At 38.6% G+C, this 23,054-nt stretch overlaps 1 protein-coding gene across 1 annotated transcript; it reads left to right on the top strand.

The window, feature by feature from the left end:
- The first annotated feature begins 733 nt into the window (after positions 1-733).
- On the top strand, positions 734-23,054 carry chs1 (chitin synthase 1). The gene is made up of 34 exons (XM_069660179.1): positions 734-780; positions 4,720-4,855; positions 7,713-7,898; positions 8,039-8,240; positions 9,255-9,415; positions 9,656-9,731; positions 10,186-10,304; positions 10,630-10,807; positions 11,085-11,181; positions 11,385-11,481; positions 12,242-12,363; positions 12,480-12,575; positions 12,824-12,988; positions 13,544-13,691; positions 14,041-14,106; positions 14,202-14,377; positions 14,590-14,648; positions 14,917-15,117; positions 15,207-15,375; positions 15,620-15,735; positions 16,102-16,281; positions 16,386-16,490; positions 16,658-16,775; positions 17,618-17,699; positions 17,785-17,987; positions 18,200-18,300; positions 18,420-18,501; positions 18,796-18,949; positions 19,168-19,272; positions 19,688-19,798; positions 20,441-20,578; positions 20,686-20,765; positions 21,096-21,162; positions 22,992-23,054. The coding sequence occupies exons 1-34, from the start codon at positions 734-736 to the stop codon at positions 23,052-23,054; spliced, it is 4,206 nt and encodes a 1,401-aa protein (XP_069516280.1).

Below are 23,054 nucleotides of genomic sequence, written 5' to 3'. Positions count from 1 at the left end.
TGTGAAATAGCACGCACTCACGCACTCACACACACACTTTGTGTTCCGCATAGCTTTTATAAACTTTGGTCATCAGATCCCACGTACACACACACACACACACACACCTGAAGGGGCTGAGCCTAACTGTTTATATGGCTGTCTCTTTCATAAGCTAGTGATAACAGACTAAAAGATGAACAAAGGACAAACTGACTGACAGATAGACAACACTTCACCGCTCCTCGTTTTCACTTCAACTTCAACTTCAACTGAAAACTTTTCAAAATAAAAGTAACGTAAAGATACGTTTGCACTCGATGGATGGATGATTTGGGATTCCACATCACAAGACTGAAATCTCATTCTTGTGGATAAAAGTTTGCTGATATTTGAGTTTGGAAACTTTGTAACTTGGAAGTGGCCTGAAGAGAGTTCTTCTGTGAGGAGAAACTAAGCAGCCTCGGGTGAAGCGCTGAACACTTGAAAACAAAGATCTAATCAACAGGAGAATTCAAGACATCAAGGTAAAGTTTTCTTGTATTTTAACACGATTTGATAAGGTCAAAGATGCCCATAATGTGAAGTAATGCTGTTCTTTTTTCTTCTTTATATGTCACTTTTAAATAAATATGACTGTTAACCAAACCCTTCAGAGAAAATGACAAATTTCAGACTGTCTGAACATTTTTCTTTCCCTTTTGTAACACAGGTTCTTCACAGGCCACCATCAGGGGTGGAGTAGACGCGGGAGATGGAGGAACTGAAATACAGAGGAAAGAAAAGGGAAGGAAGACACAGGTAAAGACAAAAAAATCTTTATGTCATCACATTTCACATCTACTTTTATTTAAGATGGTTATGGATGTTACTGATGACTTTTATTCTTGTAACACCTGCCGTCTTTGTCCGTCGGTGGAATTGTTTAAACAAGTTTGGGCCTGTGCTGTGAAGGAATAACCTGTAGAAATAAATATAAAATTTGTATTCAGGGTGTAAAAGCTAAAGTCTGTGTTTGTGTTCAGATTAATACTGGATATAAGCAGCGCATACATCAAGAAATTCTAAGACATTAACATTAACCGCCAGACAATAATTATACATAGAAACAGAATGGGAGTTTGGTAACGGATTATAAATACTTCTTAGAGTTGCAATAACAACAATAAAAATTAATGGTAGTTTATATAGCGGGAGGAACGGGTGGAGGAGGAAGCTCTTGGTTGGTTTCACGTGTCAATGAGGTGAAGCGAGGACAAACGATGTGCCTCATTATCTCACTGTATAATAAATAATGATTCGAGTAAAGATAATGAAGTGAATGAAAGTATAAATGAAATTTAAGGATCAAGTTAAAAGTGTCTGAAAAATGATGGAGAACATTGAAAAGCTCTCCTGGACATTTCCGATGTATTATGAACAATCCTAATAAGCAGGGTTGCAATTAACAATTTTTCATCATCAATAATAGGCACAACATTTCTCCATTTATATTTGGGTTAAAAACAAATGAGAAAAAAGGAAACTCATTATGAAAAGTTTCCTAAACTTTGAAGTGACGCCTATATATTTCTTGTTTTTACCCAAATACATTCAGACTTCCTGTCACGAACATCAAACACTGCAGGTCCTCAAATTTGTATGAATAATGACTTTGACAATTAATGGATTGAATGAATTAATAGTAGCTAACTTATGTTCTGTCAATCAACTAATCAATCAAACCTTGCAGCATAAATTGTTATTTCATGAAGTAGAAATAACACCAAATCAGTCATGCCATATTCTACACTGCCCGACAAACATGAACCATGTACAATGTGTCTCCCTGAAGGTCTGAATATCTCAATAAGGACGATACTATTAGGAACATTTAGAGGCTGTTGGTTCCTGTTTAGATTATATTATCTGTTCATAATGTACACAAAAATGATTTCACATTACACCTGTAGTTTGAACACAAACATAAAAAGCTTTTTCTCCGGCCATCTTTCGCTCGTTTTACTCGTACAGTAATTGTAGAGAATTGTCTTCATCCTCTCTGCTTAAACGTACTGGAAGTGAAACTTACAAAGTGAATATTTTTTCTGTATTTAGGGTCAAAATGCATCATGCCAACAGGTTCTTGATCTTATATTAACAAAGAAATACAGTCATCGCACCATGCAGATATTCCACTTCATCCGGCACACACAATCAGATTTATTGACCTCATAATCATTGTTAGCTGATTGATTGTTAGCAAGGTGAATAGTGGTAATGAACATTATTATTCAGTAGTCCACACACAGTATTATGCAACCAGATTTCTATTGTGTATAATTTGCTATTAGAGTAAACAGTTTATTTCCCCAGCGCACTGCTGTGCTGCTCTTTACTGCTGAGGCTGATTTCATCCCTGCAGACACTGACTGCTGTTAGGGAAGAAGGCGCCATTAAAAATGTTAAATACTTACGACAGTTTTAATCACATTCAGATGTTTAGTATCTCTGAGGTCAGAAGAATTGGGTTGTTTTTGTGTTGAGATTTTGATTAAATGCACTTCAGATTTCAGAAAGTGCAAGTAAAGTCTGAGGAAACTAAATGTTGACAATCGAGTTTTGAGTACAGAGTACAATTAAATGCTTTATTATACAAAAAAGGATCACTAAAATGGAAAAACAAATGTTTATTCAGTTTTGCTGTAATGGTTAAGGAATGTGCCATTTACACAATAAGCCTATTAGGCGGACAACTGTTGAGACGAGTACGAGTATCATCTGTTTGTGACAGCTAAGCAGATAAAGTTAGACTACAGTTAGACTGTTTAGGTTGATGGTTTAAAGATCATATTGTATGTGATAAGTTTCTAAACAAAAGCGCCAGATGTAGCCCATTGCTCTCCTAAAGATGCTTTTCAAATGGTTTCTATTTGAGACACTGGCGAGTGCTGACGTCACTCTGGTGGAAGCTGGTTGCGATCATAGTTTGACTTATAAAAGGAAATAAGAACATGCGACAATTGGCGTTCTCTCAGGATTTGTGGGATTATTCAGTGTGTTAAGTGTATTAACTCAGTCAGAAGATTAATGCTTCCTCTTACAGCTGGTCTTTAGGTTTGGGAGCAGTACAACAAGTCTTCTTCTAGAGCTGCGCAAAATAATAACAGCACTTGGAAGGCAATTACCATTAATAGTAAGTTGCCGGGGGGTCTAGTGAGCAGCGTTAGTGATGGAGAGTAATAGATACCGAAAATCTGGTTCTTTACTGGCACTGCTGCCCATTAAATGGGTTCAGTAACAAAGCATTCTGGGTTATTATTCTCAGCAGTTCTTTTTGACCATATAGTGAATACTGGTATATTATTCTTATATTCATAAGGGGTTCTAAAATATTGAGCAGGAGCAATCATTATAATCAAAGACTGTCTTGCTCTTCCATTATCAGCAGCTTTTAATGTAATAGCTACTTCTTTAGAAGTGTCATTAAAGAAAAGAGTGCGTCACCTCATCTTCCAAACACACCTCCTGCCAGCGTGGCTGAGGGCATCACTGTAAAGTGCGTTCACCTGGACTCACTTGTTATTTCTGATTCTCGCTAGGTCAAAGATAGCAATGTGTTATCAATGCAAGAAGACGAGTCACACCCTGATAATTACTCTGTACGTGACATTAATCAGCCTGCAGTGGAGGAAGGAAGAGAGGCATAGATAATAAATGTCATGTCATTAGTTCTCGGAAGAACAAGTATAATCTGGGTATTCTGGGGGTTCAAACAGCTTTGATATCTGCTGCGCAGCTGGAGTTTCTTTGGGTAGAATCCAGCCTAAGACATCTACAGGTTATCAGTCACCTGACCCTTCATGCTAGTACCTTTTTATCTAACAGCGATTTAATCTCACAGTAAATTAGACAGACAAACTAAAGTGTGAAAACTAACAACAAATTAAATACAGACAGGATTTATTTTTGATCGATTACATTAACAGCTGCAGGGAGATTAAGAACGATTGTTACCATGATACTGGCTCCTGTCTGTTTTTTTATCAAAAGATGAATAAATGAATCATAATAATCTATTGAACCTTTAGGAGATGTAACCAGCATCCAACTCCACAATGTTGGAAGTGTCACTATTATACTATAACCAAAAAAGCGCCCTTACAGTTAGGTTGGCGGCAAAGACTTAAAAACGGGTGGATTTTTTCATCTTGGATCGGCCCTTACTTTAGTGAACTATAAACAGAGACTATGACCTTGAACGAGAGCATCTTTGAATTAGGCCAAGCACAAGAGGTCATTCAGCATTCAGGCATAAATGTGAACATAAAAATTTAGGATGATTGGCCAATAAAGTTTAACTGCAGACAGAGAGACACACACACAGAACCCATGACACGATCCTCTCCAGACAATAAACATCTTGGTCTCATTGGCTTCCTTGTGGCAAGCGAATGGCCCTCTGGTTCATGATTTTGCAGGTATATCAAACCCTTCCTTATGTATTTACAATCCCTTTTCCACTTAAGTTTTTTAGCAGCAAACCAACAAATCAGCAAACTACACAGCGCATGCTTTCTCTAAGTTTCACATACATGCGAACTAAATCCTGTAATCTAAAAATGTGTCCACATGTACGGACGTACAGATGTTCAGCATCCCTGTATACTGTTCTCACTGGTGCTTAACCTCAATACATATGGTGACAGCGATATATCTGGAGTCATTCACTGCATGTGTGTTCATATGTGTGTGTGTCAGGGACACGTGGGACCCGTTCCAGCTCAACCCGATAGGATCTGAAAAGGAACAGAAGAGAACATGTTTCCGACTGGCCCAGTACCTGGTGGCTGTTATTGTGGGGTTGGCTGTCCTGACCAGTGCTATCATTTCAAAGGTAGGACTATCTATCTGTCTGTTTATTTGTCTGTCTATCAGCGAGAAGATTGACTTATCTCTCTATCTAAACTATCGCCTATTTATGAAGACGTCATCATTTATTGTTGGTGTTGACTAAAGGAAAGAGAAAGAAGCATCACCAAAGGGTTCAAAGTTCCAAGATAAATTTGATCTCTGATGCTTACACGAGAGCGATTGCTTTTAAAAATCCCAGATAAAATAAGAACTAATAAGCAGAGTCAGAAGGGTATTAATGGTAAAAGTAATACACTGACTAGTTTAAGGCAGTGTTCATTAAAGGCCTTTTACCCATGACGAAGACGAGACGTTGACGAGCTAAAAATAGATTGTTGATAATAAAAACTCACGTCTGACCACACGTATGTTTTGTTTTCGTTAACGAGACAAGATGGGACAAAAAAGTTCTTACGGATAGAGGGGTGATTTACGCATCATTTCACGCTTCTTCTGCACAAAAAGGAGCAATCATTGACCGTCTGCTTCAGTCAGACTGTTTAAATGAGAAGCAACGATGAATGTATAAAAAGTTTTAACGGCAAATACCAACACTGCTGCAAATAAGGCAAGAGAGGAATGTGCAGCATGTGCTACTGTAGCTGCATGGCTTCGTTCTGTGACTTTACATGCGGAACGTTTCAGAAGTTTCAATATACATATAACCTCAGCTGACGATCTGCATTGCTTAGCAGAACATCGTCAAGAAACAATTAATGTAAGGACGGATGAAAGGACGAACCAGTGTTAGGCTAATTGAATTAGTTTAAAGGCAGAAAAGGTTTTGACCAAAAGTAATGACTAAAATGTAATGACTTTTTACTGACCAAAACTTGACCACAATGTTTTGAGTTTTTGTTAAACTAGACTAACTTAAAATTAGACTGTAACTATAGAGGGTAAAAATGACTAAAATGTGACTAAAACTATCAAGTATTTTTGTCTTCAGACTAAGACTAAGGTAAGAGTGGTGCATCTTGCACCTTTATCAAACTTGGGTGAAGCCAGTACCATCTCAAGTGATAAAAGTGCCAAAAAGCAAACACACTCAGTTACAAGTGTCAGCTCTGTACTTTGAGTACAGATATAATGGGAGTCTTTGTGAGGAAGTTAACACTGAAAATAAAGAGTCCCTGAGGCAAGAGTTAGCCTTAAGTAATTGGAGAAAAAGAGAATGCTTTAAACGTACTGTGAGGTGTTTTTAATAGAAGAATACAAAGTCACGATTTCCTATGCAAAATTACAAAGTTGTTTGTTTGTTAAACAGTTAAAAAAGGCTGGACAACATTTTTCAGAAGGTAATTCTACTGTGCATGCACAGGACAGGATCAGCAAAGAAAAGAGACAAACTGCTTTGTCCACAGGGTCACCAAGATCAACACAAAGTCCATCCAAACTTTAACTGCTGTTGACATAAAATGTTGTATCACTTCCTCAACACTTCATCTGAAGGAAACATTTTACCAACCCTCTGTGATTATAAAACGGAAGACTGTATATTTAATGTTTGATCAATCAGTAAAAAAAACCCCAGCAAAAACACGTGTCCTCACTCTGCCTTCCTGCCCACACAGAAGCATGAACACTGTGCCGTTAACAGTAGGCCCGGTGTTTACAACACTTGTACCCTTTGTTCCCAGCTCCATATCTCAGTTGATTTCTCTCTTAGTGTATCTCTGTCTCTTTCCTAACAGATGTTATCTCCATTTTCTCTCCATCAATCTTTAACTCTGCAGTATGTGAAAGCATTTACATTGTCTGCCCCTCTGCTTCCGCCTCCATTTCTCATTGATTTCTAATCTTCCTCCTTTGGCCTCGTCTTTGCCTCTATTTCTTGATGATGAATCACAGGACTATGCTCTGCCATAAAACAATGCATTCTGTATATATCGCTGTCTCTGTTGTCCTATGTAATCAAAGAACATTGATCACGGTTCAGCATGATTAACTTCCTTATTGGTGTGACAGTAAATGAGAATAATAAAGCAATGAAGTCTCAAAGGACGAGGTCATCTAAACTAAGGATCGGTTGCAGGGAGGGATTTACCAGTAAATGTTCTTCATATTTACAGTGTAATAAAGTGCTGCTATACACAGGAATGCATTGTGACCATTGGGAAAGAAAACAACAGTGACAAAGTCAAATGCCCTCTCTAATCGGCTCTCGTATTCTTCTAGTTCTCTGGAGGTGAAGTCTGCAGGGTGGATTGATGTGTAGCTAGAAAATGATAAATAAAATGCGTGCTACGGCCGTAGAAAACTCTGCTGCATATCAAATGAAGCGCTCCTTAAACTAACAACCGCTCCCCCAGGTGGCGATCAAGAGGTTTTGTCTTCACTTTTGGGGGAGCTGGCACCTTGCAGCCGCAGTTTAGAGTGGAAGTGTAAACAACATAGACAAGTCAAATGTCTGGAACAGAGGACGAAGAGCTGGGTCCCTCCGAAACAGCTCGTCATCGGTTGTTTGGAGGTATTTCAGGTTTAGGGCAAGTGATGTTATGCAAAGAGTGCATGAGACCTGTGTCTGCACCGCAAAACAACACAACTAACTTGTTTAACCACCTGAAAAAACACCACAAAGTGCAGTATGATGAGTGTATGAAGGTCAAGAGGAATAACGTCCCTACTCGCCCTCAGAAATCCATAGCAACGCTGTACAGCGCAACGCCCTAGCCACCCAACTCCCAAAGACGGACGGAAATGACCAATTTCAAGTCTTAGTTTGATGCAAAATTGGATAAATCAGTTGTGTATCTGGTATAAGACACAGCACATTGTAAGTTTCATTTCTCCAAACTTGGTGGTTTTCTTTAACAGAAGTTTGGTCTCTGTCCAATCAGGGCTCCCTTTTGGTGTTGTCAACATTGTCCAGTCCAAACTCAATGCGCAGCCCGAAGGAAAGACAGTTGTACATGCTGATGTTGGTTTTCTGCCTGGTCTGCCCTAACTTCCTGGTATTCCTTAAATCACTGTGGAGGTGTGCCTTCAAGAGCTTCGTGAAACCCAACATGAGGACCATGTCATTGGTACGTTTTTCTAAAGCTTACTCATTTATTATGTTATCTGCTTTGTGTGTAGTTAGTGGTGGATAAAATGTTTCTGAATTAAAATCTAAATCTTAACTGCTTAAATGACGTTATGATGCGAGTCTTTGTGTCTTTTCCAGATTTGTGCCATTGAGTGTGCGGTGTCTCTTGGCACTTCAGTCCTCGTGCTCGTGGTTATGCCTCGGTTCGACGTGCTGACCAATCTCTTCATCAGCGGAGGAGTCTGTATTGTGTCTGCCATTATGCAGATAATATTTAGACTTCAGAGGGAAAAGTGGAAAATCCTATTCCCAATCTGCTCCCTTTGTCTTACAGTAGCAGGTAAATCTCTATATATTGACAGTCTATCAGCCAGCCTGGCTGGTGGCTTTGGTGTTTGTCCTGCTTGGTTTTTTGAACACCTTCAAGTGGCAGTGTGATTCTTCAGGTTTTGACTGAACCTGTGTCTAAATATCTCCTTTTCTTTGCTCCATTGTTGAGTTGTGTTTTCCAGGTTTGGTTCAGTATCTGCCATCCTTAGTATGACAACTGTCTCAGATGAATGATGGAAGAGTTACTAATTGGCAGGACAACACTGACAAGTGTTGATTTGAGGATTCAAATACAAGTTGCAAAAAGTTTGAAAGCTAGAGATTCTGAGGCTCACATTGTTTGAATACTGAAAGTTTTAGTTACACAGCAAATGTAGCCTTAACCTGGAAAACTATTTCATTTATTTAAGGGCCAGGTGCCTAGTTTACCTATCGAATTACTTAGTTACGGGTTCACATCCTCAGTCACATTTGTGGTTTATGAAACAAAAACATTTTGGAAGAGGTTTGGGAAAGATTGTTGATTCGTGTTTTAATTCACTGCAGACTTTTCTGCTTCAACCAGAGCACGACCTTCCCCTAACCTTAAACCAGTCCTGCTAGTGCTTAAACCTAACCATGAAACAGGTTAATAATACTTGTCAGTAATTAAGGATATTATACAGTTAGATTTGTTATTTTGGAAGAAAACAAGAGATGCATTCAGTGTCAACATTTCTTGAGAATTATTTGATATGTCAATTACATACATACCTTTTTATGTTGTTTTTAAATAACACACATAAATTTGACTTTTAACTTTTTAACTTTAAACTAACTATGTCAGTAATGCACTCTGATTTCACATGGCACCAAGAGACTAGCAAACAAGGAGTATTTTTTCTTGAGATTATGACAAAAATAAGTCCAAATAAATTCAGTTGAATTGAAAAAAATTAACAAGTCAGTATTATGTTTTACTGAAAATGTTTATCTTGCATAAGTCACTGAGTAGCTTACTAACTGCTCAAGTATTAACTAACAGGTTACTGCCTCCTGGGGATTGACTACTACGTTCGTGTAACATCGTATGTGGACAGACAGAGCGCAGACTGCTTCATCTACATTGGGATTGGAATTCTCGCTTCAATCCTCGTCTCCTTCTGCTGGTGGGAAAACCCACTACAAGCTACGAACAGCATGCAGGTAAAACATGTTTCATCATGCACTGATATTGTTGTGTCTTCTATGCACAAACCTACAAACTAGTTTTTGTTATTGTTGCATTTTGTCATCTTGAGTAGCCTAATTATATCGCCCAGCTGTGCCAGATGTTTTTTCCATGTCTTCTGATAGAGCTTCAGCTGGATGTGTTTCATTTCACAGTGTAAATAAATTGACTTGACATGATCAGTAGGACTCTCCTCTCTTTCTTTCTCCCTGCAGGGTACATTGTCAGAATTGGACGGTTTCAAGGACTTTGTGTTTATCATCAGCAGTATTCTGAGGATAATAGTGATAGGTAATTATCGGGCATCAACGTCTGTATCAACAGACAACACTTAAAAAAATGTACTGACAAAATTACACATGCTCTTGAAATGTATTCCCAGCACCTAACACAGCTGTGTTTTGCCGTGCTTAGATAATAAAAAATCTCATGTCCAACACTCACACGGGTGAACAAGCAGCTCTCTGTGATGTCAGAGGATACAGCTGTGATGGAGTGTTCAGTTGTTTTTACTTTGGAAAGCTTTCTATACTACACAACATGCAATATACATTTCTTCCAGTCTATACAACAGCCAAATGTCCATTTAATTACCTCAACCTCGTTCTTACTTTTATAACCAGCACACTCCATTTCATTGCGCTTTTTTTATATATTGCATTAATGATGTAATATACAGTATATACTTTATATTTTCTGTTTTATTTTGTGTATTAGATAAGTGATTCACCCTTTTCTCTTGCAGGAGGGGTATATCTGATCTACCACGTACTCATTGAGGACACTATAGTCTGGGATGACTTTAACCTGAAGGATAAAGACCGGGAACTACTGCAAATAGGACTGGTGGTGTTTTTCTTACAGGTGGGTGGAGAAGAGACTAAAAAACTAACAGTTTAAGATTTAAATGTATGGACTATATTTTTTTCCACATCACAATTTTTCCTCTTAATGGCTTCCTGATTGTATTTTTCCTTAACTAGTCGTAACAGCTCACCATAGGTACAGTGTAGATAAAAGCAGGTAATAAAACAGTTTGATAGCAGCCTTGTTTATTTGCTGTTCTTATCTAATCTAATCTTTTTGGTCTCTTAAAAAATATTCAAATTGAATTCCTTGAGTCTAAAAGTAATTTGCAGTAGGCCTAATAAATAATTAAATAAATAAATATCGCTGCCCCCTGTCTTAGGCCTTCTGCTCTGCAGCCTGTCACTGGTTTGGTGTGGTGGCCTGTAAGATTCATGCGGTCAGGATGAGCTTTGCACTGCCATTATGTTGCACTGGACCTGCAGTGCTTCTGTTGGGCCTGGTACTTTTCCTAACCCAGGCACAACAATTAGAAGGAGCTAAACACGGGAGCATACCAGGTGAGGTGATTTTTTTGTTTGTACCTTATAATGTGTGTGTTTCAATATGCTTTTGTTTGATTTAATAACGTTTAACAAAGCTGTTCATTCAAAATACATAAACAGGCAGAAAAAATTTGTAGCTGTTCAGTCATGTGGTGAATTGTAAAAATTTGGCTGTAAGATACCTCTGTCTCTATGCTTAGTCAGCACATTTGTACTGGGGGTATGAAACATTTTACTTGGTACAAACATCATAAAACATGTTGTATCATCATAAAACACATCTTCATTGCAGAGTTTTGTGAAAGCTTGGTATATTTGAGCCAAAAGAACACAACCCCTTTGGTTTTACTGGAAATCACAAGGAGCATTTGTCGGACTTCACTCAACAGGTACATGTTTGGGTGTGAATGTGTGTTTGTGTGAGTTCACTACTGAATAATGTGTATGTGAATGTATGTATGTGAGCAAAATGTCGCACAACTACACAGCATTCGATGTCCTGTAACAATATTTTAAGTATATTTAAAAAATATGAGCATCCAAAAGAAATATTCAATCTATTCATATTGTGCCCATCTCTTTTTATGGACAGCTACTACTTGCAATGGCCTTTTTCAATGCTGGCACTGGAGGGAGTGTGTATGTGGTCGGGCTTTGTCACATGTACCTACTATGTATGGAAGATCAAGGTAAGACTAGAAAACACACACACACACACACACACACACACCCGAGCTATGAAAAGAGATACTCGGAGAATTGCTGCCACCCCAATAGAATAATACTGAATGTTATTTCCATTGTGATGGTGGCGGCATTAAAATATTAAAAGGTCAGCAGCAACATCCCTCTGCAGTAGAATCTCTTTTAATGTTTAGGATTCATAGTTGTCATTTTTGTCCATTTTTTTTACTGATAAAAAATAGTAAATGGACTTGAGTGACGTAACGTACAGTGATTGGCCCGTATTACGTGTACTTTGTTTGGTTGAACACGAGTCAATGCAGGGGCGGTAACTGCCACATCGACATTTTGGTCGAAAATGAAGTCAAAATTTGCATGTCTCCTTTCCAACTTTATATCATGGACCCCAAAACACAAAACTAACGCACACCTCCGACCACAGCATCCTCCATCTTTTTGTTGTAGTGTATGTGGCATTGATATACCAACTGCGTGCCAGGTTACACGGTGTTATTAGTATACGAGATGGACACTTGCAACTAAATATTGAGGAGAATTTCTATTTTTGTGTTTTAGAACTGACCACATAAAAAGGCAGATTTTGTTTTGTTTCCAGCACCCATATAATGTCGAAGAACAGAGAGTTGAACTTAAACATATTACATGTCACATTTTGTTGAATTTAGATCTACTGGTATTTTCGCCAACCACAAGGTCACGTATCTTTAGACAAACATCTAAATGCCTCTGTGGTCTGTGTCTTAGGTCCAGCGCATAGAGAGAACTTCCCAGCTCTTTGTTCGTCGACTGTATGAATCTGCTTTCATTGACCTGTCCCTGCTACTCAACACCAAGATGAAGGTGCCACGTGCCAAAAACCAAGAGAGGTGAGAGGAGTTTCCCTGATTATCTTATTTTGTATTTGCTGTGTTATTTTAACTAGTTGTTAGATTTGCATTTTTGCAACATGAAATATAATGTTCTTCTCTCCTCTCCTCTACAGCCATGATGACATACAGAGCTGTGTGATCTATCTTTGTGCCACAATGTGGCATGAGACCTATGATGAAATGCTGAAGATTCTCACTTCCATGTTCAGGTTAGAGGCACTGTCACTGTGGACCCCCAGGCTTCAGTATAATACACAACTTGAGTTTCAATCGTTTCTCACATCCCTTTAAAGAAACTTCACATGTACTGAAAATCTCCACTGGTTTAACTTATTACCTTGCTGCAGTGTTGTAAACGTATATCAGTCTGCGTGTGAACATGAGTGCAACAGAGCTTCTTAATAGACAGAGATGAAAGAGATGTGGATTTTTCAGATTGACTTCTTGTTGTTTAAAGGTTCGACCGATATCGAGGAGATTCGAAGGAGGAGCATAAGGACTGTTTCGACTTTGAGTGTCACATTTATGTTGACGACGCCTTCATGACTGAGAAGGAGACAGGGAAGAGGCTGGTTAATTCTTACGTTGATGACTTGGTCCAAGTTGTCATAGAGGTTTACAGGTGAGATTATCCCTCTATCCATCCATTCATCTGTCTATCTACTAGGGCTGCAACTAACGACAGCTTTAAAATTCAGTTGGAGGTTATTTTAAGCATGTGCAAACTTTCTGCACAGCCTTCATTGCAAATGCTCGCGCATTACCGACGTGCTCCTGTGATAAGCAAGGTACGCTTTACATCTGTAGCAGGCTTTTCTTTGCAGTGTTGAGGGTGTAAAGGTCCAGACTTTAGAATTTTTAGGACGCGATGGTGTTGCATCGGCCGCCGCTATGTTTTGTTTACCTGTGGCTTCCTAGTCACTGTTCTGCATGCGCTACTCTCAGCAGAGATAGTAAGGATGTGAGATGGCTCACCCCTCAGCAAACTGAGCTCCGGAAAACAATGTTATGTCCGGGCAGAGCATGAAAAATACGTGTGATGACCTAACCAACTATTATCGACAATTAAATTCGTTGGCATCTAATTTTGTTATTGACTTTTGTCGACTAATCGTTGCACCCCTTCTATCTACCTATCTCACCATCTTACCTCTTATCCATCCATTCGTCCATTCAGGGTGTTTACCAACAAAGAACCAGATGATGTATCGATCATTGATGCTCCCTATGGTGGCAGGCTGATGTTTGTAATGCCAGAAGGCAACATGCTCTACATTCACCTAAAAGACAAAAGCCTCATCAGGAACAAGAAAAGATGGTCCCAGGTATGGAGTAAAAAGTGTTGCTTTCTGTGTCTGTAACCGGCACATGTTAAACCTCAATGTGTAAACTTATCGGCTTGTCAATTTAACTTCATGCATGCAATGTATGGTTGTCATATCCTAATTTTTCGAAATGAATCCCAAGCCTAATCTATGAAAAGTAAAAAAGTTTTAGATTTGTTTTCTTGGTTGTTTTTTTTTAATTTCTTTAAACACAATTTCAATATGTCGCTCAGATTAATCAACTTTATAATTGACAAGCTTCTGTGGGACACACCTAATTTAAATTGCAGATGTCTTTACCAGCTGGTTTTTGATTTTGACAAATAACATTATTCCATATCACTTTCAGATTATGTATCTGTATTACTTACTGGGCTGGAAGGGCTACATCACCAAGAACCCTCAGATTATCAAAGTAAGATTTTCCTGTGGAAGACGTGTTCACATTAATATTTTTACAGTATATTTGTAATACTTATACATGTGAAATATCTATCCTGTTTCGTCCAGCGTCAGAATAATCCATGCAGAGCCAGTTTGATCTCTATGGATGGTGAGAGTTACCTATTGCCTCAACAAGAGAGTGACAACAAAAGAAAATTCATCTCAGATGACAACACTTACATCCTGGCTCTGGACGGAGACACTGATTTCCAACCTAAAGCTGTGATTCTGCTTGTAGACAGGTGAGTCAAAGACAAATTAACCAGCTGATTTATACTATCATCTCTCAAGATTGAGATCTCATCTCTTCATTAATCACTGCACAGAACATGCTTCAGCCAGATAGCTTTCAGTCAGTTTGTCATTTAGCCAGTCAGAGAAAAAAAGCTGTTTTTATCTGTAAATATTGTTAATGAAATGTTTTCAAACACAGTAATTTTATTTTGTTTGGCAGATTGAGGATGTATTACAATGTAGGTGCAGCGTGTGGTAGAATCCATCCTACTGGTATGGGTAAGTAGACCTTTTTTTAAATGTTAAACTGTTCTCTACTTTGTGTGTTGATTGCAGATTGTCTGGTTTTTGACTCTACTGTAGAAGGTTTTGTGATTTATTTAAATTGATGTTGGGCCAAGACCAAGACGTTGTAGTTAATTTAGGAAGCTAGCCCTGTGCAGCTCGAAAAAGCCGGGGTAATACGGTAGAAAGTGAAAGCAAACTATCTACTAACAGGACCTGTTTTCACCTTGTCTCCCTCCCTCTCTGCCTGCCTGGCGTCCAGGTCCCATGGTGTGGTACCAGAAGTTTGAGTATGCAGTAGGCCACTGGCTACAGAAGACAGCAGAGCATGTGTTTGGCTCGGTACTGTGCAGTCCAGGATGTTTCAGTCTGTTTCGAGGGTCTTCCTTGATGGATGACAATGTACTGAAGAGATACACAACGACTGCAACCAGAGCTTCAGAATATGTGCAATATGACCAAGGTTAGCTAACGCAAACAGTTTACCTCCCTTCTTTGACTGATAACGTCATTTTCTCACATTTCTTGTGTGTATTGTGTGTTCACTTCTAGGGGAGGATCGTTGGCTGTGTACTTTGTTACTGCAGCAAGGATGGCGTGTGGAGTACAATGCAGCATCAGATGCATACACCAACTCTCCACAGGAGTTCAAAGAGTTTTATAACCAGAGGAGACGATGGGGACCTTCTACACTGGCTAACACACTGGACCTCCTGCACAGGTAACCGTCATTGATCATTAGGAATAGTTTCTCGTAGGGGTGCAAACACGTACTCGGGTAAACAATTTCTGCATCCCTTCTTTCTTGTCCACAAACTTTCTCAATTCACTCATTTTAATCTGAATCAACATTTGACTGCTCTGCAGGCTACACAACTTTAATCAGCTTTAACTATGACAATGTTAAACTTAAATTCTGTGTTTTACTTATATTAACTCTTCTGTGGTTGTGACTACATTTGCAGTGGTGCGGAGACAGTCAAAAGAAACTCGTCCATCTCCGGGCTTTATATCTTCTACCAGATGTTCACTGTGGGTTCCTCTATCCTTGGTCCGGCATCTGTGACTCTCATGATAGCAGGTAGGTACAGTTTTCAACTCCGTCTTGGGGTTGAATCATGAGAACATTTTCTTCTCTACCATTGTGTCCCTGATTGTCTCATCCCCACTTATCTGTTTTTCCTTAAACATACTTTTTATGAATTAGTGAGGGCTAAATAATCTGGTAATTTATGAAAGTCCTGCGTGCAAACTTTTACAACACTTTTGCAAATTTTACAACACAAATTACACACTGTTTTCTTGTTAGTTATTGTTATTCTATTTCTTGTGTGTGTATCATGATTATTAAGTATTTTAAATTGAAAATGATGCCCTACATGATGCCTGGAGATTTCAATAAAGGTTAAATAAATGACTGAATCTCCTCTCTGTCTTGTCCTGCCAGGTGCTTTCCAATTTGTCTTCAAACTCACTGGTACTCTTTCCATCATCATCGCAAGCATTCCCCCTGTCTTCTACATCATCGTGTGTTTTGTAGCCAAGGCTAATAGCCAAATAACCATCGCCGGCATTATGAGTGTTCTGTACGCATTTCTCATGACGGCCTCCCTCTTCTCCATCATCGGTGGGTACTCTTTGTGACTTCATATAACTGTGTATGTGATTTGTTTTTTATTTATGATAGAGAGAATATATTTTATATATTAACACACCACATTCCCCTCTCAGGTGACATGGTGATTCAGGGCACCTTCCTGACCCCCACCGGCTTGTTTTTGGTCTCTATGGCCATTATGTACATGGTGACAGCTATACTACACCCAGAGGAGTTTGGTATGGCTATAGACATTATGTTCAATGTTTTGTTATTAGATTTATGTCATGTTATATTATGCTACCAGTTTTATGTCATGTTACATACTGTAGTACGGTTATTTATAATATTTTATGCTTTGTTATGTATAAAACTTCCTGTTTTGTTGTTTTGTTTTCTCCTCCAGGGATGATAATCTATGGTCTGATGTACTTCATCTGTATCCCCAGTGGATACCTGCTCCTGACCATCTACTCACTGGTTAACATGCACATTGTGTCCTGGGGCACAAGGGAATCCAACAAGTAATGCACCGGTCATAATTACAGCGACTTGTCTTTTAAATTCACAATGATACTGATCAGAGAGAAGCCACAAACCTCGAAATCTACGTATATAAATATCCATCAATCTATAGCGAGACTTGATTAACTACAATGGTGATATGATACAATGAGTTCTGTTTTTAGCAGTAGTGATGTTAGCTGTAACGTTAAAGATAACTCATGTAAGAGTTTAATAAGGGAAATCAGTTTTAGCCAATCAAATTTAAACTACAGCCCCAGTTATGGGATGTTTGGTAGCCTGATAAAGACAGCCTACCCATTTTAAAGCAGAAAAGTCAACCATTCGAAATATGCCGACTGGGAATTATTGAGCTGGGATGAAATTTGTAGATTGTAGATTTCTTTGCAGATTGTCGATCACTGTGACTGACAAAGGTAATCATAAAAGCTGCTTCTTAAACAAATAACTACGTTTTTAACTAATTCTCATGCGGACCACTGTCAGCTCATCTGTGAGTCTCTGCTACATGTGCTGCAGACAGTGCTGAGAGATTATTGATTCGGAGCACGCTCTGCTGGACAAACTGTGTGATGACTCTATTTCTTATTTGACATCTAAGGTTTTTTTGCATATGTTCTGTAAATGAAGTTTATATTATAGCACATATCAGGAAAACTTAAAAATGGCTAAGTTATATCTGTAAATAGGCTGATATAGATATATATAGACAGATAAGCAGATGCAGCAGGTTTTGGTTTATATTTATGCCAATCCAAATAATCCTTCAAAGTATCCGTTTGTATTTTAATATGTTGTGTTTTTTTCTGACTGTCCATCCTTCTGTCTGTCTGTCTGTCAGGGGAGGAGAAGAGGTGAAGAAGAACCACAATGTTCTGTGTGACAAAAACTGTCGACTTTGCTGCTGGGACATGAAGCTACAGGTACTGTTACCACACTGCTACTGACCAGCCTTCAAGAGGACGGGAGAATTAATGGTTTATTGACTCTTATCCTGTGGCTTTACAGATAACGCAGGAATCGGAGCGTCTGATATTTCAACAGATCACAGGCCAGAAGGCACAGCAAGCCCCTCCCCTTCCAATCGCCAACCAGGAACTAATTAAACAGATAGAAGCAAGTATGGAGCGTCCTGCCAAAGTGGGCATAACCAAAGAGGAAGAGGCTGAAAAACAGCAGGAAATAAGCAGTGATTCTGACTCCAGTAGCAGGTAGTTATTTTTCTTTTCATTAATCATCATTAATGTATTTGGAAACTACTTTTTTTTTGTCAATCTGTCAAAAAACATGTCAATAAGCTGTTTAGTCAGCCACATGACAATCACGTTATCCTTCATATTGACATCATAAACGCATCCATACACACAACATCCATGCTTCATAATGTAAAACAAAGTACAAGTGAGTGTGCGCCTGTGTGCAGTGACAACAGTGTTGAAAAACGGAGCCTATCACAGAGTTCATTTGACGACGACAACTTTATGACTGGTAACATGGAGGAACCAGAGGAGCTTCCTGTCAGGGGTGAGGAGCACTTTAACTTTGTTAGTCCTAAATACTACAAACAAACATTCCATTAGGCTATATAAAACACGAAGCATACTATAACAGTGTTACTTGTGTCTGTGTATTTGTGTACATAGACTGGGTGATGCCAGTGAAAGAAGTGTTTCTGAAGAAGCTGACTTATGCCAACATGAAGAGAAATCTACAAGAACAAATACGGTAAAAACATTATACAGAAACATGTACATTTTTGTATGATCTTATATACTAGGCTTCGTCTACAGAAACTTCTGTACAGAGCGTGACTACACAGAAAATAAATGAAAAAGTATTTTGCATGTATTATAGGTCTGCTTGTGTTACAAATGTTGATGTTATTTATAAGCTCTCTAAAGCTCATGTGATAAAATTAATCAGAAACGTTATGTTGTTTGGGTTATTCATTACGTTTGTATTTAAATTTATACTGTACAACATAATTACAAATATGCGTTTGTGCTTTCTCGTCCTCAGATACACACTCCGCAAAAAAAATCAGGATGATGTGTGTGAGGATTTGGTCTTAATGTTAACAGACACTCTTAATGGAGAGCTCAGTGGAGTGGGGCCTGAAGATGTTCTGTCAGAAATTGAGCTGGAACAGTTACGATATGCACTGACAAAGCAGGTAACAACAACAACAATAATAATTATAATAATAATAATAATAATAATAATAACACATCTTAAAGTAGTATGTGATAAGTTTGGAAGCAATCTCTTAACACTGCTTTTCTCACATTTCACTGTTTCCCTTTCAGAGACTTTTGATTTTACGAAAACCAAACTTAGATGCGAAAGAGAAATGATTGAATCACTGAGTCTTATATTTTCTCCATGTCACAGGCACGGCACTTCCTTAAGACCAGTCAAGCGATGACTTTAGAAAAGAGAGTAAAGAGAGCCATCGAGAAAACACTCACGGCCCCGCAAGTGGAACAACTGGATGAGGTAAGATGCAGATTCAGCTCCTGATTCTAAGAGAAGCGAGTACCGTACAACAGCATACAGGAACACGTTAGTGTCAGCTGGAGAAGTGAAAATAGATTTTTGTTTGGATGAACAAATAGGTGACCAAACTAACAATACTTTACACCTGATAGGTCTAAAAGGGTGAGCTCTCACACAGGGTGGGTGTAAATGTTTTGGTATCCACAGCTTTACTTTATAATTTAATGCGGGTATATCAAAAAAAGAGATAAGAAACAATCATGAATTATTATTATTATTGCATGATCATCTCTGCGATAGCCTTAGTCAAATACTATTTCTAAAAAGGAGCCACTGAGTTAAGCAACATTTCACTCCACTTTTTCAGCAATGTGAAAAAATGCTAAGAAAAAAACGTGTGTGTTTGTGTGTTTAGGGTGAGCATGACTTCTGGGAAAAGTTGATCGAGCGCTATTTGAAGCCTATCGTTGACACTAAAGCACATCTAGAGGAAGTCACCAGAGAACTGAAGTCCCTGCGCAACAAGGTCAGCTATCTGCAGCATCTGCTTTTTTTTGTATTTGTGGCATGAATTCTGTCTCACTTTAGGTATGCATTCTTGTTGCTTTGACCTCGAAATACTCACTATGCATCAGGACAGTTTATATCCTATGTCTTCTTTAAAACACTGTACATCATGAGGACTGAGCCTACTGGGGATCTACTATGAAAACGGAAAATAGCTCTGTCAGGTTTATTGCTCTTCTGACAGGTGCGTGGTTGACTTTGACCACTGTGGAGCTGATATCAAACAGGGTGTTCCTCAAGTACACGTGCAATGATAACAGTGAGTGAGGGTGAAAAGGTCATCCAAACAAACAAGAGCTAATAGCCTCATCCCTCAATATCTGTTGCATAGCGCTGCTTTTTATCTGCATGGGATTGCAAACAGAGGAGGGGCGCATGAAGCTGGTGGTTAGTCATTATTCAGAAAACATCCTTGGACTGGGTTTTTGGGAATTACACTAAGCAAAGAATCTCGGGTCATTTAAGATCTTTGAGGGACATTAATCCAAAATTCCCATTTAAACACACTTTTCACATCTTTTGTCCTCACAAAAATTACATGTATTTATTATTTAGTATAAAGATTTCAGACAAAGCATTACATTTTTCCTTCCCCCCACAGGCAGTCTTCCTGTACTTCATCATCAACGTGCTGTGGGTGGTAGCTACCTTCTTCCTGCAGGCCATAGGAAGTGATGTCATCAGCATCAAGATCCCTAAATACTATCCAAATGGAACTTTATCACCAGAGACCCTCAAGGTTGGGTCACACACAGAGAAAAATTAAGGATCTTGTGATCTTTTGCTATGTCTTACAGAAGTGCTGTAATAAATCTACTCATCCTGACTGTCATTGTGTGTTACCAGGTGGAGCCCCTCAGTTTGATGTTCCTTGTTTCTTTTGCTATTCTTCTCTTTATCCAGTTTGTGGCCATGTTATATCACAGGTACACACACACACACACAAATAAACATGTGCCACACACGTACTGAATTCTTCTCACATCAGTTTTAGCTTGTGCTATTATGTAACTGTGTCACAATCAGAATTGTATCGACAGCTTCACAGCTAACTTACAAACTGACCTTGAAGACTGCAGGGAAACCGCTTCTTTTTTTATTAACTGTTACTGAATATTGATCTATTATAAGCAGGGAAGATTCCTAAATCCCTGCCTTAATGGAGAACAATAATGACATCTCTTGTTGTTTTTGGAACTAAAGTTTATCAATTATTTGTCTACTTTTGTGTCAACTATTTGTGTCTCTGTTTGCAGGGTCTACACTCTGATCCATGTGGTGTCGTATCGCAGCACAGAGAAAGACTACAAAGAAAAAGACACTGTAAGTAACAAAACTAGTTGTATACAGATAAATATATATGTCTCCTAATTAAAATTCATGTCAGGTACAATACTTCAATCCTGATTAAAGAAAGACATAATGCCACTTGGGCCACTCAACCTAACATCTCTAAAGAAGAATTATACCCAAATTGCAAATGTCCATGTCATCATGAAAACAGAAAGAGTGAAGGAAAACAAGAATCTACACTTACTAACCAATACTGAAACATGACAGCTAGTTCATAGTGACATTCAACACTAAACTAGCTTTAGTTAAACACAGCTGCCAAACAAAATGCATTTAAACATGAGTCTAGAAAGACAATCGTGCAAAAGAGGTAAAAAAAAAATTACATCATAAATCATTACAAAAACTTGTTTCAAAAGGAAAACATGAATGTATAAAGAGTAGGTATATATAAGCTAGTGGAGCAGTAACAGGTAACAGATAAGTGTTGGTGTGGAACGAAATAGAAGAAAACCAAGTTCTATGTCCTCCTGTAAAATACATGCATCTAATTGTTTTTTAGAAACAATACAATTGTTGTTGAAAATAACATTATGCATGAATGACAGAGATACATGACCTACCCAATCCATCAGTCTCACATAGACGAGGCTAAACTGCAAAGCTTCTAAATTGCACTTAAAGTACAGGCCAGTCTTGTACAGCGTTTCATTTTGCAACCTATATAATGGCATAAGATGCAAAACTGCTTATAAATAACAGCTGGTTTTACATACATGCAGTAGCCTATTGCAAAGTTATTTCTCTAAGTGAACTACTCATTATACAATCAGTGTTGCCAGATTGGGCGGGTTTACACCCAATTGGGCTTCTTTTGATTACCTTGGGCTGGGGAAAGTAGCATTGGGCTGGTAGATGAATTTTGGGCTGCTTCTGTCATCATTTGGCAGGGTTTTGAACTTATGATCTGTTTTATGTAATGGTTTTACACAGGTTTCTGGCAAGGTTATGATTTGGGCTGGTTTTTATTGAATTGGGCTGGTTTAGAGTTGAAATTGGGCTGGAAGCTGTCGATCTGGTAACACTGCTGGAGACCCACAGAGAGAGCAAGAGGGGGTGTGTTTGGCTCACCTGTCGGGTATATGAAGAAGCTGTCCTCGCCACATATTTTTGTCATCTGTTCAGGCTTGGTCCTCATAGTAAACCCACGCACATGTCCAGTTTCGGAATAGCTCGGTCTCCCGTTAGTTTCTTCTCTCATAAAGGTCGAGCCGTTTGATTTTCACCAGCTAACATTCGCTTAAATTAACTGCTAGCCTCGCAAAAAAACGCGCGAGGCTGACATTAGCGCTGTTGGGGAAACTTGCTAACTACGCAGTTTGTTTTATTTAAACGACGTTTGCACAGAGTTTATTAAGGGTAAAACTGGCCACACTGGCTCCACTTAACAATTTTACCAGTTATTACTGACCGCTAACTCGGTTTTCCAATGTATGAATCAACGGACGCCAATTTCACCTGCGAGTCTTTCGGTTGAAGTTATTCCCAGTGTGAACATGCAGTACCATCAGTCTCCACACAGGCTGACATTTACTACGCATTGTACGCCAGAGGGCGCTGTTTCATTGATTTTAAGAAAATTGAGGCTTAGGGATGAATTTTTTTTATTGAATACTTACGACACTAGATGATGCTGAAAATATTAACATTTATATTAAATCCCACTGAGAAATTGTATTATATATATATTTTAAGTCTTGTTTCAGTTAAGTATGATCATCGTTAAGGCTACTTGGCAATGACACCCATAACACATTTTTTTCTGTGTGTGTGTGTGCGTGTTCCTTTCTGTTACGTAGGACGACATAGGCATGGAGACCATCATTGCCAATGGACTTGCCATAACTGTGGATGACTTGTAG

The sequence above is a fragment of the Semicossyphus pulcher genome, unplaced genomic scaffold (assembly GCF_022749685.1).
Source record: "Semicossyphus pulcher isolate SPU_LCO1_2020_fin unplaced genomic scaffold, fSemPul1.0.p SCAF_1, whole genome shotgun sequence".
Classification (NCBI taxonomy): domain Eukaryota; kingdom Metazoa; phylum Chordata; class Actinopteri; order Labriformes; family Labridae; genus Semicossyphus; species Semicossyphus pulcher.
Note: the sequence above shows the minus strand (reverse complement) of the source record. Positions and strands in the feature narration are given on the sequence as shown.